Below are 19,488 nucleotides of genomic sequence, written 5' to 3'. Positions count from 1 at the left end.
TATATCTCACGATCATGACTTTTTTTCTCAGAATTGCAAGTTTATATCTCACAATTGTGAAATTTTTCTTTTTTCTTGAGTTTCTGAGAAAAAAAGTCAGAATTACGAGATACAAACTCGTAGTTTTTTCTTTTTTTCTTAGAATTGTGTGATATAAACTCGGAATTGCAAGTTATAAAGTCAGAATTGTGAGATATAAACTTGCAGTTCTGATTTTTTTTTTTTTTTTGTCAGTTTATAAGTCACAATTCTGACTTTTTTTAACAATAGCAAGTTTACATTTCGTAATTTTGACTTTTTTTTCTCAGAATTGTAAAATATAAACTCGCAGTTCAGATTTTTTCTCATTATAAGTTTATATCTCACAATCATGACTTTTGTCTCAGAATTGCGAGTTTCTGAGAAAAAAGTCAGATTTGCAAGATATAAAAATCACATTTATGAGAAAAAAAGTCACTTTATATCGCACAATTCTGACTTTTTTCTCCGAATTAAGATATCAACTCACAATTCTCAAAATGACTTTTTTTTCTCAGAATTGCAAGTTTATATCTCACAATTGTGACTTTTTTTCTCAGAATTGCAAGTTTCTGAGAAAAGATGTCAGAACTTTGAGAAAAAAGCCAGAATTGTGAGATTTGCAAGATAAAAATTGCATTTGCGAGAAAAAGTCAGCATTTATATCTCACAATTCTGAGAAAAAAGTCATAATTGTGAGATAAAAAGTCGCAATTACCTTTTTTATTTTTTATTCAGTGGCGAAAACATCAGTGGGCTTCCACATTCACTATTAATTCATAATTAACCATATTCAGTCTTTTTTTTAGCTTTGTTTTGGGTTATGTACAAACCTCAATGCGTTATGAACAGTCTGTCACAGAAATGATATCTGAATACTTTCTCCTAGACAGCAATGACATTTAATTGTAGAGACTTTTGGCTGACTTTCATGAGAAAACACCCAAGTCATCTCACACGTCTCTCCTTGAGAATTTCAGAAGAGGTCACAACAAGGTCTCAATACCAACATACACAATCGAAAGATCCCAAATATCTCTCACCAAATTCTCCTCAAGCTATGCTAGGCATCTGCATTCATAGTAATCCTGCTGTTTGTCAACAATTGCCTCATTTGCGTCTATTTTTATATCTACTAAGTCATATTAGGAAAACATTTGAGTTGATACTTAATTGAAGTGTAACTGAGAACTCATACCCTCTGAGCACTACGCTTTTCCTCTTGGCTGTGTCGTGCTTTTTGGGATGATAGAGATGTTTCATATGGCAAATATGTCATACATCAAGTTCGGATTACACACGTTAGATATGGCTTCTCTTCAGACTGCATCCAGGTAAACTGTCGAATGTCACTTCCTGCAGTGAAGCCTGGGGCTTTAGAGGCCTCTCACCCTTCCTGTTGTACTCGTGATTAATCCCATGCAATGAAACCCACCGTCCCGCTCTTTATGGCACCCAAAACAATCCCACAGAAGACCAACGGAGAGGTGTCTGTGATGCACACGTTTAAAGATAGCACTCTTACTCAATCCCTTACGACCCCTGATGACACAACCAAAGCCACCCATGCTGGTCTGCGGTCGGAAACCAGTCACAAAGACGCTAAATCCTTTCAGAAATAAGAGCAGTGGGGGGGAGGGGGGGTACGTGGAAGCAGAGAGGGCGGCCGTTTCTCTCGGTTTCCTACTACGACGTCCAAGAAAGTGCCACTCAGCATCTCAGGAAGCAATGTGTGGATTCAATAGCGTTGTGGGCGCTTGGGCCTGGATTCAATCTAACTCTCATGGGAGTTTTCCTGTACACTGACAAAGCTGTTGGCCGTAAGCGCCTCTGGGATCATTTTTACAAATCTCTGCTAGAACAAAGAGCATCATATTCATCAGTATGCCACAATTGTCTACACAGTTCATTCACACCTCGAGCAGCGTGCGTTTGGTTTTCACGTCGCCGTGACCCTTCGATACCAGCGATGAGGCTGGGCAGATAAACACGCCGCTCCGCAAACACTTTTTAGGGCTATAAATCATTGTCGTTATGTATACATTCTACGTTCTTGTTTTCTCTGCTGACTAAATAGCGACATTGCCTCAGGCGCTGTTAACAGAACTGTCACACATCCAGGCATCCGTGATAAGCCGCGGATGACATTTTTTTAATAATGATGTTTATATATACACATCTGTTCAGTGGGTCGTGGCTAAACAACACGCACACTGAAAATTACCTAACTTAAAACACTTATAAACTAGTGGTGCTTAACTGGTTTTACCAAGTGGCGACTCAACAAACCCAAAGAAACTGTTTATCGTATGGAAGTAAACAAAATCAAAGACATAAATTTGCTTAAATATTTATTAAAGTATTGTGGTCATTTCAGCTGGTTTGTTTGAGTGTTTGGTTTCTAAATGTTTTTTCAATGGTATCATGCTCTTGGCAGCTAATAAATTACCACACAAATCACACTGTGGTTGCATAAATCATGTTTATCCTCACTGCAAGTGAAACCGTATTAATGTTGGGTAATCTGGACCATATTTGCTTTTACCTTGCATGGTTTTGTTTATGTCAAACAACCTGCTATGTTTGATTTTCATAATAGTTGGAATTTTTAATTTTAAGTATAAGATATTAAAAATCGGAAAGTGGCAAATATTGTAATAGCTAGGGATGCATGATATATTAAAATAAGATTGATTTGGCAATCATTGAAACACTGTATTATGAGCTGTAAACATGTAAATGACATTTGAAATTTAGACAAATAAAATAAAATAATACAATGTATTTATTTTTTATGTTTTAATTTAATTTAATTTGTATTTTTTTCATTCTGAATGAGTCAAAACTTTAAAATTAGATATATTATTTTTATTATTATTATTATTATTATTATTATTATTATTATTATTAATTCATTTTTTTTACTGTTTTGTTTACTTCATGGTTACTAAAGCAGGTGTAATAGTTACAATGTTTGACTTATTTTTTATGTTTTAACATTTTTTCTCCTAACATTTTTCATACTGAACGAGTCAAAATATTTTTGTTTACTTCATGGTTATTGAAGGCAGTGTGAAGTGTGAAGTGTGAAGAAAGAAAGAAAGAAAGAAAGAAAGAAAGAAAGAAAGAAAGAAAGAAAGAAAGAAAGAAAGAAAGAAAGAAAGAAAGAAAGAAAGAAAGAAAGACTAACTGGATTGACATTTGAAAATTAGAAAAATATAATTGTAATTTTAAAGTTTTACAATAAAATTATTAAATACTTGATTTTTTTATAGTACACTGCAATAATATTTTTACAATGTATTTCTTATTTTTATTTTTTAAATTTTTAACAATGAATGAATCAAAACAGAATTAAAAAAAATTACTTATAATTTACTTTTTAACAGAAAAAAGAAGCAAAGAAACAAACAAATAAATAATAATTAAATACTTGATTTTTATAGTACAATGCAATAATATTATTACAATGTATTTCTTATTTTTAATGGTTTTTATTACATTTTTCATAATGAATGAATTTTTTTTTACTTTTTTTACTTATACTTTGTAACTTTTTAACAGAAAGAAAAATTAAAGTAATTTTACAGTTATACAATAAAATAAAATAATTTAATAAATACTTGGTTTATTATAGTACAGTGCAATTGTAACGATACGTGCTGGACTGACGAGACGAGAGACGAGGTAAACAATAAACATTAATATAGTCTTCAAATAAGCAGGCTGGAACACTCACGGTGTGTTCACACGGGGCGCAAGCGTCAACGCTTCCCATTGACTTTGAATGGGTGACGTCAAGCTTTGCCGAAAGGAATTGTGGATCCGTCGGCGGCGCTTCACTCGCGTTGCTCGCGGCAGAAGTTGAGAAATTTTCAACTTCTGCCGCGAGCAACGCCAGTGAAGCGCCGCGTCAGCCAATCAGATCGCTCTATGCAAATACAGTGGCCAGGCGGCAGCCAATCACGTTCATCCTGATCAAGAGCAGCATTTCATTGGCTGACGCTGCTATGACCATAAACGTCAGCCACGCCTTCCGTTAAGCATTGACGCTTGCGCCCCGTGTGAACACACCGTCAGGAACAGGCAAGATAATCCACACACAATTCTCAACATTTAACGACCGACAGGGAACTGAAAACAGAGACTGACTAAGGCCCCGTTTACACGAAGGGAAAACGCAGATATTTCCCTGCGGTTTGGCCTCTCATTTACATGAAAACCCCGTTTTTATCACAGAAAACGATTATTTCTAAAAACTCCGGCCAAAGTGGATAAATTTGAAAACGCCGTTTTCACGTTGTAGTGTGGACTGTGAAAACGGAGGCTTTTGGAAACGATGACGCATATTTAGTCATGTGACGCATATTGTACCAATAGATATCTATGTAATTGTGCCTGTGCTTTTCACTGTCACACTGCTGCTAAAGAGATTTACCTTTTACACTCTTCAAATTGCAGTCCTAAAATGATGACAGAAAATTTACTTTTGCTGTCCTGAAAAAAACATGACGACAACTGCTTTTCAGATACAATATGAATGAGCGCGATATAGACGCGTCAGTGAATGATGAGATATTTCCGTAAATTATCCCGCCAGAAGAATTGCGTGGAAACTTATTACGTCTGTATAATTTTGGAGGCTTTACGAATGCGCGGTAAGGAGAATTTGATGTTTTCCCACGTTTCAGTGTGGGTGAGAAACTTTTGGAAAACGCTTGGAAACGCTAGTGTGGACGGAGAGCGTTTCAAAATGAAAACTCCGTTTTCAAATGTATCCGGATTAATGTAAACGTAGCCTTATAAAGCAAACTGATTGATAACACACAGGTGAAACAGATGACGGTGATTACACAAACGAGGACTAAACCAAATGATAACAAAATGACAGGGGGAAGATAAATGGGCAAAACCAATGACAAGACAGACAGAACTGTGAGAGCAATAATATTATTACAATGTATTTCTTATTTTTTATGTTTTTGTTTTACATTTTTAACACTGAATGAATTAAAACAGAATAAATTTTTAAATTGTTTTACTTATAATTTTTAACTTTTTAACAGAAAGAAAGAAAGAAAGAAATAAACAAACAAAGAAAAGCTAGAAGGTTTGATGTTTGAAATTTAGACAAATATTATTGTAATTTTATAGTTATACAATAAAATAAAATTATTTATTAAATATTAGTTTTTTTATATTACAGTGCAATAGTATTATTACAATGTATCTCTTATTTATTAATGTTTTAATTTTTTTATATTTAACAATCATACCGAATAAGTTGAAATTAGACTTTTTTTGTAATGAGATTTTTTATTATTATTATTATTATTATTATTATTATTATTATTTTTATTATTTTACTTTTGTTTGTTTGTTTGTTTGTTTGTTTGTTTGTTTGTTTGTTTGTTTGTTTGTTTGTTTGTTTGTTTGTTTGTTTGTTTTTACTTCATGGTTACAGCAGGAGACCCAAACTTTTCACATTTTGCACCCAAATCATCAAAGGATAGTTGACAAATGAAAAGAAAAGAATAGATAAAACAAAATAGGAAAAAAAGTAAAAAAATATATATATATTTGTAACAGTTATTTTTGTGCAGATGCACACCCCAATTATTCTAGTTTGATTCTAGTTTTTTATTGCAACACACATTGCAGAAAAACAAAACATCACAATTTCAGTAGTTTCCAATAACGTTTAGCCCTATAACTTAAACAGGCTTAAGCATACCTGCAATGTAAAGATGACTCTGCGATGGTGAATATCTTTCTTTACAGTAAGAATGTGTGGCACTGTTACCGCTTTAGTGCTGAAATGTGCTGGGCTGGATAGTAAACAGTTGCGTGTATGAACCGACGCTGACTTTGTTAATAAAAACAAATCTTGGAGGATTTCCGAGTGAATGAGAATGAGCCAAATGGGTTTTTAAACACGAGTTGAGTGAACTTAACCTCTGAAGCCCCATGGGATTCGCAAAATCAGAAAAAATAAACTCATTTGGATGTGTTGAAACATTCCCCGAACCCATATGCCAGCTGTTTTGAGAGCATAGTAGCACCGCAAGAGAAACAGGCACGGACTAAACACAAAAATCGTATATAAAAAATTATGTTTAAAACCACCAGGTACTCTTACAAACAATCATCTTCGCTTAAACACGCCAAGCCAAGTATAATAATATACTGTCCTTGGGCTGAACCACACATAGCATTCTTTACGAACTTGGAAGAGGAAGCTATTTTGTTGATGGGTTCATACAATTACACCTTTGTGAATAGAAAAGTTATTACGCCTCAACTGTAGCACAAACACTAAATCAATGCTATACGTATACAAGCGACTCCGTGCGTTTGATGAAGGAGTCACAGACTATTACCCACCGCTGAGCACTCAAAATAAACAATGGAATGGAAGCCATCTGAACACTGCGTGCTGCAATGATTGACAAGCGGCAGCTGGCGACATGGAGAACAACATATACGCGGACACTTCCTCACATACACATAGCATTTATACACATGCATTCTAAAAAACATGCACAGTGTATACATACTGCACTTTCACTGCACTGCATTTACAGTCAGCTCGGCTGAAAACGATTTTATGTTGATACTTTGCCTGGTTTACATCAAATGGTTGAAAGCGCAGACTGTATTGCGCGATCAGACACTCTCCCACGGCACAGCAATAAACAAGCAACGCGGCCATTATCTGGAATACCTGCTGTTAAACGGTCCCCACACCTGGTTCAAAAGTGCCTATCCAAGACATGTCCATCTTAAACTGGTTTCACTACGCTGTCTGAAGTCACTTCCCACTCAGTTAACACAACAATGACTAGTACTGACGGGCCTAATTAACAAGGAGATGTCTGTACCATCTGGCCCGGTTCTCAGAGATGTGTAAATTCACACTCACACACAAGCACAGGCTATAACACAAGAGGTTGTCTAATGACTGACATCTGGAAGCAAATTAAAATGTAGCTGCTAGGAAGCTTCGCTGTTAGCCTGATATATACATATATCAGGGGTGTTTCCTCTGAGGATGCGAGGGGAAAAAATTGTAGTAAAAAAATAAAACAACACCAATATTACAAAATATGTTATTAAAAAGTGTACAAACCAGTAGTTTTTCTAAAGAAACATTGTTCAGGAGGTAAAGTTACAGCGGGATGCCGCCTCTCTCTCGCCTCCCCTGAGCCAATTGAGTTTTAACAGACCCCCTAAAGCATGCGGTGAGTTTGGTGGGGGGTAATTGAGAATAAATGGGGGAAAGTCATGTGAGAGGAGGCAATGGCTTCATTGCGATATGATTGGATATGACTGGTTATGTTTGGCTGTGATTGGTTCTTGCGTTCTGCGTTCGCGAAACTTCCAAAATGCAGTTTAAATGTAGCTTCAAAGGGCTCTAAATGATCTCAGCTAAGGAAGAAGGGTCTTATCTAACAAAATGATCGGTTATTTCCTAAAAAAAATTACAATTTATATACTTTTTTAACCTCAAATGCTTGTCTTGTCTAGCTCTGTGTGTACTCTGTGTATTCTGGTTCAAGACAGTTAGGGTAGGTTAAAAAAATCACTGTTTTACTTTTTTTTGTAAAGGGCGTTTGATCTTCTTTGCATGTTCACTTTGTAAACATTTGGTCGGTACTTCTTCAGCGATGTAGAATGATTTTAAAGTTGGAGGAGAAAATGAGATGGGAGTTTTTCGACCTTCCCTAACTGTCTTGAACAGGAATACACAGAGTACACGCAGAGCTAGACAAGATGAGCGTTTGAGGTCAAAAAGTATATAAACTGCACTTTTTTTTAGAACCTTTTTTTTTTAAATAACTGACTGTTTCACTAGATAAGACCCTCCTTAGCTGGGATTGTTTAGAGCCCTTTGAAGCTGAATTTAAACTGCATTTTGGAAGTTCAAACTCGCGGGCACCATAGAAATCTACTATATAGAAAGAAATGTTTTCCTCAAAAAACATAATTTCTTTACACTGAAGAAAGAAAGACATGCACATCTTGGATGACAAGGGGTTTATTTATCCAGAATTATCCAGAAATTTTTGTTCTGGAAGTTCTCCTTTAGAATGGCATGAAAACATTATCTGAGGGAGTTTTTAGTGAGTAATTAGCTTTGTGAAATTTAAAGTAAATCTTCATGTCTGTGAGCAATATTTATTTAACTTTGCTGACTGATGATCCAAAAAATTCAAAAATAGTTAAAACTACTAAAAAAAATAGCTGAACATACAGTAAGTTCACAAATAAAATATAGTGTTTAAATTGTTACTGCCTTGAGTTATTATTTTGGAATAAATGTAAAATTCTAAAAAAACACTAAATTGATGAGATTCATACTTGGCTTTAATAAACGATCCCAGCCAAGGAATAAGGGTCTTATCTAGCAAAGCAATCAGCTATTTTCTGAAGAAAAATTACGATTTATATACTTTTTAACCTCAAATGCTCATCTTGTCTAGCTCTGTTATGCACATCTTATTTTCTCCTCCAACTTAAAAATCGTCTTACATCACTGCAGAAGTACGGACCCAGTGTTCACAAAGTGGAGGTGCATAGAGGGTCAAACACCCTTTACAAAAAAGGTAAAACAGCGTTTTGAAGTTGGAGGAGAAAATTAGATAGGAGTGTTTTGACCTACCCAAACTGTCTTAAACCGGAGTGCACAGAGTATGCATGCGCATCGAAGAGACAGGACAAGCATTTGTGGTTAAAAAAAGTGTATAAATATGAATTCTTTAAGAAAATGTCATTGTTTTGCTAGATAAGACCCTTATTCCTCGGCTGAGATCATGTAGAGCCCTTTTGAAGCTGCATTAAAACTGCATTTTTAACCTTTAATCCGTTGAGCACCATTAAAGTCCACTTTATGGAGAAAAATCCTTGAATGTTTTCCTCAATACAATTTATTTCTTTGCGACTGAAGAAAGAAAGACATGAATATCTTGGATGACATGATGTGAGTAAATTATCTGAATTTTTTATTTTTATTTTGGGGTAGAGTAATCCTATAACCAAGAAAAAGTGACTGGGACATGAATTTACATTTGATTAAAAAAAAAACTTTGAGGACTTTACCTTCTAATTTCAGATTTAAAAAACCTCCAAAGAGTTAACAATCAAGTCCTGTCAGACTCACGGATGTGACTTGTTAGTCGTACGCTGTGAACTTTGTTGACTGTTCTCTGCGCTCAGGAACGGCCATATGGCGCCATCCCAACACTCCGGCTTGCATCACGACCCGCTCAAACACAAAGTGAAAGCAATGACTGCCAACAACGCCCAAAAATACGACTGCACCTGTCACCACAGCAATGCCAGTCCGAGGGCACCAGTGAACGGGTCAGGGAGAGGAGACTCTTTTTATTCATTTACATTACATGGGAAATGAGATCTAGTCAATCACATCTCTATCCTGGCAACAATAGTATCTCTTCACATGCCTACAGATAAAAGACTATTTCGCGGAAGCAAGGCTCAAAAGGCTTAACCGCAACATACAGCCAACTGCATATCAAACGTAACAGGCGGAGCACACTATTACAGGTTTGTATAGATAGAGAAGGGGCGAGCTGTGGATGAATGAGGTTAACAGACATACCTGGTGGACACATGCAGCTGTGAGGTGCATCCCGAGCCGCCCGGATCTTCGGTAGACGTGCAGCTAGTTTCTGGAAATAAAGAGACAGGACAATTAAAGTCAGCTGTGCAGAAATCAATCACATTGTATTTAATGTAGACTACCGGTCAAAAGTTTTTGGACAGTAAGAGTTTTAATGTTTTTTAAAGACGTCTCTTCTGATCACCAAGCCAGCATTATTTGATCCAAAATACAGCAAATACAGTAACATTTTGAAATATTTTTACTTTTAAAATAACAGCTTTTTATTTTAAAATATTTTAAAATGTAATTTATTCCTGTGATCAAAGCTAAATTTTCAGCTAAATTTTTCACTTCAGTCTTCAGTGTCACATGATCCTTCAGAAATCATTCTAATTTGCTGATTTTCAGATTTCAAGAAACATTTTTTATTGTTATCAATATTTAAAACAGTTGAGTACATTTTTTCAGGATTCTTTGATGAATAGAAAGATCAGCATTTAACTGTAATAATATATAATATATACATATATATATTATTCTTTTTTTTGCTTTAAATTGTATTTCAGATAAATGCTGTTCTTCTGAACTTTTTATTCATCAAAGAATCTTGAAAACATTCTGCTTAGCTGTTTTCAACATAATAATAATAATAAATGTTTTTTGAGCAGCAAATCAGAATATTAGAATGATTTCTGAAGGATCGTGTGACTGGAGTAACGATGCTAAAAATTCAGATTTTAAATCACAGAAATAAATGACATTTTAAAATATATTGAAATAGAAAACAGTTCTTTTAAATAGTAAAAATATTTCAAATTTTTACTGGTTTTGCTGTACTTTAATTCAAATAAAAGAGACGGTCATGTCTGATTAATTGTGTCCTTGCTGAATAAAACTATTTAGTTATTTCAGTAAACTATTGAACAGAAGTGTAAAAATTCTAAAAATATTGAAATATTAAAGTATACAAAACAATTTCATAAAATGTCATTATTAAATAATATCATTATATAATCATGAATAAATAAAATAAATAGAAAAATATTTTAAACATATTTAATATATAAATTAGTGCTGTCAATCGATTAAAAAAATAATTAATGAATCGCACATTTTTTCTGAAATTAATCGTGATAAGTCCCACCTAAAAAGTAAAAAAAAATGTATATACTTTTCTATTGCAATATTTTCACATTTAATCTTTAAGTTAATGTAAAAACAAAAAGACAGTATATTTTTTATATTTGTTTAATGGCATCTTTTTTTATGACTGAAGGTGAGTATCACTGATACCAATACTACTGATGTCTCTAGGAAATTGTTATTTTTTCTAATATTTAACCATTGACTATAGCCATTCAACATTACAATACGATTGAGAGCTATCAATTTAACATTTATTAGACTGTAAAAAATAACAACTTCACATATAAGCCCCATTATTTACCTGTGTCCTTCAGCAAGTAGGAAATATACAGTAATTGAATAAAGTTATCAAACACTAAATACTAAATTAAATATAGATAAATCCCTAAAGCTACAAAAGCCTCTTTTTTTCTTTTGTTTTTATGTTAACAGGCATCACAGCAGCTGGGTTATTAGATTATTTGGCTGCTATTACTTTAAGAGCCGCCACTGCTGAACGTGACACGGATCTGAAACACATGCTCGTAGTTTAATTCACACTTTAATATGAAATTATACAGTCTACAGTGAACACCGCCACATTTGTGCGTGCAATTGAAGAGCACACTCTACCAGCACTAATGTAAATCTAAATATATAAAGTCACATTTGATTGAAAACAGATTCAAAAGAAAACGCACTGAAAAGCTATTTAAGAAGCTTAACAAATATATTTGGCGCTCCGACCTTCACCAGGGCACAACTTTTATTATTTCTGTGCAGTGAGTTGATTGATTGACAACGCATGTGCATACTTAGGTTGCTTTTTGAAACAACCTGAATTTAATACATTGTAGAAACCCCAGGGTAGTGAAGATATCAAAGTGAACACTATATAAATGAACAGGATTTAAACAACAGTTGGTGCTCTTTAAAAAAGGAAATTTCCACAAAAGTGACATTAAACAGAGCTACTACTGTATTTTTAGCCTAGACTTACAAAACCGCAGCTGTAACAGACATACCCAATGTATGCAATGCCATTTCACTGGTGGAACAATCATTGATTGGCTACGTTTATGACTGAACTGTAAAGTTTGTCAAGAGTCTGCAGTGTGGTACTACAGGTCATGCCCTCTCCTCTAATATTGAAACACTGAAGCTAAATAATTCTGGGGCTTCTATCGGACATTTTTCTTGCCCCAGTTTATATTAACCACTGATCGTTCCAGGGCTTTATTTGGTTGATGCTGGCAAACCCTCTTCCCAGCTGGAGAAGTCTTCAGTCAAACCGCTCTCAGACACTACAAGCTATTGTAGCAGTTTTTCCACACTACTGCACTCGGCAGCTCTACAAATATTATAAAACAGCAAGAGCTAATGGAGGTTAAGAAGAAAAGGAAAACCTAAAGAATGCTAAGATGAAAATATACTGTACGTGTGACAGCAGGGTTAACCAACAGGCGGTTGTTCTGTGAGTGCAGAAGCCGTGGAAAATGCATTACAATTTGGAGGGAACCTGTGCTGTGCATAAACTGCTTTTCCACAGGAGCAATGTCCAGGGATAATGCACACGCAAGACGGTTTGCCAAAGCTTTAACTCATGATTTTCCAGTGCTGCATTCCCAGGTTATGCCCAAATAAAATGTTTCTTAAAAATAAACATTTTTTCAACATCAAACCAGGGGAAAGTGCATCCAAAACCCTCTTTCGCTTAAATCTAAGAGCTCTCACAAACAATAATGCAGTGTCACATTGAGCAAACAGTAACCGGTGATGAAAAGTCAGCATTGATGGGAAGAACCTTGAACAAGATCTAAAGATACAAAGACTTAGCTTTCATTAACTTACTGAAGCATTTAATTCTAGTAGGGTGTGTTCCTTTATGCTCGAATAAAGGTGTTCTGAAAGTCAACATGAAATCAACAATGACCCTATTTACTTTCTTAATACGCTCCTCTGGTCTTATTGTGCACGATTCATGAGCACGTTATTCCAAAGAGAAAAAATGTTTGTTTTTGTAATCTTTCATCAAAAAGTAATAACTTGGACGCCTCTGAAACGACTTTTTGACGAAGAATGTTTTTAAACCATCTGGCTTTATTTTGTAATGCAACACCAACTTTTCACAATCCAGTCAATTCTACATCATCTACATCCATTTTTCCTCATAAAATACCTCATTAAAACATGAAAATGATTGCACTCTTAAAAACAAAGCTTCTTTAGTGGCATATGTGGTTCCATTAGGAACTTTTAACATCTATGGAACCTTTCCATTGGACCAAATGATTCTTATATAATGACCAAATGTGGAAAACAATGCTGAAAGGTTCTTTGGGGAACCAAAAATGGTTCTTCTACACTCTTAAAAATGAAGGTGCTTTAAAAGGTTCTTCACAGCGATGCCATAGAAGAACCGTTTTTGGTTCCACAAAGAACCATTCACTCAAATGTTCTTTAAAGAACCATCTTTTTCTTACCTTTTTATAATCTGAAGAACCTTCTTTTGCCACAAAGAACCTTTTGTGAAACAGAAAGGTTCTTCAGATGTTAAAGGTTCTTTATGGAACCATTTAGACAAAAAAAAAGTTATTCTATGGCATTAGAACCTTTTGTTTTTAAGAGTGTATGGCAGTGCTGCATATGAAAACCCATTTTTAGACCCTTTATTTTTAAGCATACAGAAGTAAAAAGGTTTGCAAACGTTTTTCATGCTGACCCTCAGATGACGTGATGTGAATGGTAAGGTTGTGGTAATGGCATGAGACAGCTGATGCCCCAGCGCTTGCAGGGATAGGTTAGGAGGGAGGGGAGACATTCTCTGCCTCCCAGCTTTAATGGTAACTCGATGCCCAGTATTTGATCTGGTTTTAACAATCTATTTTAAAAAGGATGACAAAACGTTTTACAATTCCAATGTCCGATTACTACTAAGACCCCAGACTTTGTGCCTGCAGGCCTAACTCTATCGCTCTTTCCATTTCTTTCATTCTCTCTCTCTTTCTCTCTGGAGTTTAGCTACTTTCCCCTTTAACAGATCTTGATTACACCCCTGAAGGCACGTTTTGTTATAAATTGTGAAAATAGCACCATTCGAACCTTCAACAGGCACTTCCATTGTATACGTTTCTCAGCTTTAATGGAGACATATACATGCAATTTCATGGTGACGCTGAAACGTCGGCTGTCAATATGTCTAGGAGAAACATCTGCCCTTGATAACAGAACACCCCTGAGATAAACACATTTCAGTTGCTTTTCAAAGCCCATCAGTATTAAACAAAACTGAAGCCTATTTTAGCTTTTTCATTACAATTAAGCACATTTTCTCATTTTCTAAAACTCTAAAATTACTGTAATGAATGTTAACGTTTTACTTTTTGCAACTGCCATTATTCTGAAGGACGACTCTCATTACACTGTCATTACAATAATGCTGTAATTCTTTATCCGATTTTTCATTACATAAATTAGAATGAGCATATGCCTAACTGTCATATTACAATGCATGAAAGGTGACTATTTTCTACTGAGCAAATCAAATTTAGATTTTTATCCCCTGGATAAGATCCACCTGTAAATGACTCAGATACTGTAATCAGATTGACTCACACTTGGCTGCCTCTACTCCAGTTGGCGTACTCTCATTAACACACTGAATATTCACCTCCATCATCCTCTGCAGACTCTATTACTTTATAAACCGCAGATAGTGAGATGGCAGCCTTTCCCCAAGCAAAATTCTACCCAAGATACTTTTAACACCTCAAATATTTTACATGCAGCTAGGTGATGAACCACCAGAGGCCAGTGTGAAGGGACCACGGCCGCAGGCAATGTACAGTATATCTATATATCTTGCTTTTCTCCACTTCACCACTTCAAGCTCAATCCTATTCTACACAGACGCTGTGCTCGGCCAGCGCTAAAGTTGGCGAGAGCCCTAACTGCTTGATTGTTGATGTAAAACAGGTGGTCGTATGGTGACACAATGGGTTCAGCAGGTCTCGCATGCTGCAAATAAAAGTTTTGCTAAACAACAACAGTCATATCTTTCAGTAGCAGATGTATTTATCATTGAACAGACATTCTTAAAACTCAGTCAGACAAGTGTGGATAATAGGATCACATCAATTAGGTGTGCCTTTATTAAGACAGCTACACTAATGAATGTGTCAAAATGGCAGCAGGAAATTTTGGCAATATGATTGCGTTATTTATAGACACTCATCTAGAGCAATGCTAAATAGGATGTGAAAAATTTGAGCCATGCAAAAGAGTCTGATCTGGTATTTGAACAGCTATAATACCTAACAAAACTAATTTAATAATTGTGATTTAATTATTTATCACTGGTGTGACGGCGAATGACATTTGGTTAAAATATTAATAGCCTAATAACGAATATTAACGAAGTTAAAAAGAAAGTAATAAAAGTAATTAGTAATTAGTTCGCGTTTAATCTTTAAAAAGGAGTAACTGAGATAAAACGATAAAAAAACGCATTAAAAAGCAAACAGACAACAATATAAATGAATAAAATAATAGGCTACTAAATAATAATTAATAAACAGAACTAAACTAAAGCAATCAAAAACGAATAATTCTGATCCATGTGCATGAGCGCTTTGAAGTCCAGAGAGCTCAAACTGCGCATTGAAAGTGCGTAAACAACGAGGGCCAATAAACAAACTAAAATACGGACGAGGAGACTAAGAGCTTAGCTCTCAGCTCTAAATTTGACATTTTCGTACACCTGAACGTAGTTCCAGAAACATATTCTTTATCTTCTACCTCAAAGTCTCTCTACTCTCTACTTCTACCTCTCGCTGAAGACAACATTTCAACCAGGTGGGACAACATGAACATCTTCTCTTTCACTGACTCAAGCAAATAGCTTGTATAACTATGACAAGATATTATTACAACCACAGACAAATGTCTGGAGAATAAAAGTCACCGCTCACCTCCTCTAATATCTGATCCAGTCGACTCCACAGGACGGGCTCCACCTGTTCCAGAGAGATCCAACTGGTGATACGAGGATCTCTGTCCTTTTCCAAACTGAGCACCCTGGACTGCAGATCTGACGTCCTCAGGTAAAGCAACACACAAACTCCAAACGAGATCAAACACACGCAGATAGCACACAAGTCCTTCCAGTTCGTCAAAATGCGCTTTTGGCAAGGATGCTGAACACAGGTCCTCTCCCGAGTGGACTGAGGTGATACTCGCAATTTCATGTCCTCCATGTCTGTGAGATTTGTGTAGGTAATTTGATGTTTATCCACGCTAAACTGGGTCGTGCTCAAATAAACTGATTAAAGTTCTCCTGTCAGGCAATTAAACCGCTTTTCACGTGAAAATATCAATCTTCAAAACGACCTCAACAGAGGCATGCCGCTCATTCAAGTGCATGGAGATAATGGTTGAGTGCGCTCCGGCTCTAGTGGGAGTCCGTGTGCTGCGGTCGTGCCATTTGACGGGGTTTGTCTGACTGCTGCGCGCTTGAGTCTCTCTCAGAATGAAACCTGACACACACTACACGGCTCTGCAGCGCTCACCACGGGACCCTTCGCTTCTCTGTCGCGGACAAGCCCCTCCTTTCGGTTTATTTAGGCTAAACGGTAGGGCGGGATTCACGGAGGAGCTGACCCCGGCTTTGATCCGGCTCTGGAGAACGATATTTTTAGGTGCCTCGCTGAATCAATGCGTAAAGTGGACATGATAACCACACAATCATTAGAGTAAGAGAAACTGTTTCTTCACTCACAAATCTAGACCCAAGCTGCGAATTAAGAAGGTGTTTTTAAACAAAGTTTTAGTTATCAAAACACTGAAAGTGGAGCATGCTAAATGTATCCATTTGCCTACAAAAAAATTGAATTAATGAATTACATTTGGAAGAAATTCAACAGGTAATGGCATTCTGAGAAATTAAGAGGTTATTCCCATTATTTGTTAAGCCATTTAACTGCATGTCTGGCCTATAAAACCTTCAAACTTAATGCCTTTTAAAACATTTTTAACCTTTAAACCAAGACTGTTAAGCCAGTATTCAAAGTTTATCATGATTTTGTCTTAATGCCATAGAAAACCCTTTTTTTGTCTAAATGGTTCCATAAACAACCTTCAACATATGAAGAACCTTTCTATTTCACCAAAGGTTCTTTGTAGTGAAAGAATGTTTTTCTTCTTTAAAGAACCTATGACTGGATGGTTCTTTGTGGAACCAAAAATGTTTCTTATATCGCATCTATGTGAAGAACCTTTTAAAGCACCTTTATTTTTAAGAGTACATGCCTTTCATTTTTTTTTTTTTTTTGCATGCATTGTGATACTCTCATAAACGCACATTGAAAACTAATGTTCATAACATTACGGTTAACCCACTGAAGTCACATGGACTATATTATTGATGTCCGTACTACCTCTCTGGGCCTTGAATGTGTCAGTTGTGTTGCTGTCTATGCAGGGTCAGAAAGCGCTCGGATTTCATCAGAAATATCTTAATTTGTGTTACGAAGATGAACAACATGAGAATGAGTAATTAATTACAGAATTTTCACTTTTAAGTAAACTAACCCTTTAAGGTTGCCGACACTCCTGCTAAACAGGCTATAATCTGTCCTTTTTAAAAGTCTGACAAGTCACCCATTTCACCAATGACTTGTACTAAACACTACTGAACACATACACTGAAATAAACCTAGAGAATATAGACAGTTAAACGGTTAGTTCACCCAAAAATGAAAATTCTCATCCTCATGTTGTTCTAAACACGTAAAACCATCTTTCGAACACAAATTAAGATATTTTTTAATGAAATCCAAGAGTTCTCTGACCCTCCATAGACAGCAAGGGTACTACCATGTTCAAGGCCCAGAAAGGTACCAAGAACATCGTTAATATAGCCATTTTGGAGAGCATTTGCGTGCTTTCATCTAAATGTAAGCAAATTGTGGCGCAGAGGAGAAGAATTGTTGAATAAAGTCATTATTTTTGTTTTCTTTGTGCACAGAAAGTATTCTCGTGGCTTTATAAAATTACGATTGAACCATTGATGTCAATGGACTATTTTGTCGATGTTCTTGGTACCTTTCTGGGTCTTGTACCCTTGCAGTCTATAGAGGGTCAGAAAGCTCTTGGATTTCATCAAAAATATCTTAATTTGTTCTGAAGATGAATAAAGGTCTTACGGGTTTGGAACAACATGAAGGTGAGTAATTAATGATAGAATTTTCATTTTTGTGTGAACTAACTCTTTAAAAGATAAATAAAATATAAACATTAATTCAGTCAGCCTGTTTTTGTTGACATTCAGTTGCTACACTGCAAAAAAAAATAAAAATTCTTACTTACATTTTTTGTCTTGTTTCCAGCCAAAATATCTAAAAATTCTTAAATCAAGAAGGATTTTCAAACAGAAAACAAGATTACTTTTCTTACCCCATTGGCAGATGATTTTGCTTGTTTCAAGCAAAAACACACTTAATTTTGACTTGTTTTTATTGAAAACAAGAAAACAAATTTTACTTGTCTAGAAAATGGTGCTTGATTTAAGAATTTTTAAATATTTTGGCTGGAAACAAGTAAAAAAAAAAATCTGTGTATAAATTGTATAAAACAATAATAGCCCTTAGAAAAATAATGAGATAATGAGATTTCTCTTTCTCTTACAGGATCAGTCAATCAACAATGTAAAATTGTCTATTGGTTTTTACCTAAAGGCCCTTTTTGTAGCCAGAGCACAAAGTAGGTTCACACTGCTGTCGGTTATGTCATATTTCCCATCCCTCCTTTTAATGAATGCCTTGGATACAAGTAAGTAGTCATTTTAGCAGACATCCGTTTATCCGAAATGACTTACCATACACTTATTACAGGGACAATCCTTCTGGAACAACCTGGGGTTACACAGCAGTGATGGTTCGTTGAGCTTAAGGGTCTCAAACCTGCAAACATTTGGTAAGGAGCCCAGCCCCCTTTACACATACATTAGATACAATATAATCTGTCAGTTTATTGCCAACACAAATGTTAAATCATAAGCTCCACATAGATTCAGAAATTAAGTTATAAATTTGTGTTTTTCAAAACATTCCTTAATATGAATCTCTATAAATTCCCATCTGTTTGAGAAAACTTTATCAGCATGGGGTAAAACAAACTAGCCTCCCCCTCGTCAATCTTTACCACCTCCACCACTAACTCTTTGATTATTCCCTCCTTTCATCGCAATCTGTGTTGAGTGAGTTGGAGAGAATAGGAGGGGCTCTTCATTTGAAAAACAAACAACAAATTGTCCTGCCTAATCAAAGTATGCAGCTAAACGACAACGCAAACTTACATTTCATCACCAAACATCTCTACAGAAAAAAGTTTCTAGGCCAAACCAGAAGGGGAACACAAAATAGTAGTTTCCAAAACAGGAGCCAGAACGAGGCAGTCCATGCACGAGGACAAAAGGACAATTGTCCCCTGTCCACAAAACACATGTGAGTTGGCTGTCAGGGGAGTATTTGGCTCAGCACAGCTATTGGAAAGGGCTGATAGAGTGGACTGAACGATATCTAATTCTGCTCCTGACGCAAAGAGCGCCTGAGCGCAGGGATGTGAGCCTTGTCTTTCAGTCAAACTGGCAGCTCAGAGCATGTTTGTATTTTTTTGCCAGCCATATATTTATGCGTAGAGGCTTTTAGGTTGGTTTCAAAATA

General features: G+C 35.7%; 1 protein-coding gene across 10 annotated transcripts in view; it reads right to left on the bottom strand.

The window, feature by feature from the left end:
• Positions 1 to 16,330, bottom strand: part of col13a1 (collagen, type XIII, alpha 1) — a 143,472-nt gene extending 127,142 nt beyond the window's left edge. For all 10 annotated transcript variants that reach the window (XM_073834210.1, XM_073834217.1, XM_073834219.1 and 7 more), the window contains exons 1-2: positions 15,739 to 16,330; positions 9,633 to 9,710 (exon numbers count right to left, since the gene is read on the bottom strand). In XM_073834210.1, the coding sequence (XP_073690311.1) occupies positions 9,633 to 9,710; positions 15,739 to 16,023 (363 nt within the window). In that variant the 5' untranslated portion in view covers positions 16,024 to 16,330. The remainder of the gene's footprint in view (positions 1 to 9,632; positions 9,711 to 15,738) is intronic.
• Positions 16,331 to 19,488: the final 3,158 nt, after the last annotated feature.

Source organism: Garra rufa, chromosome 2 (genome assembly GCF_049309525.1).
Source record: "Garra rufa chromosome 2, GarRuf1.0, whole genome shotgun sequence".
Classification (NCBI taxonomy): domain Eukaryota; kingdom Metazoa; phylum Chordata; class Actinopteri; order Cypriniformes; family Cyprinidae; genus Garra; species Garra rufa.
The sequence above is the reverse complement of the archived record's forward strand: the minus strand, read 5'-3'. Positions and strand labels throughout refer to the sequence as shown.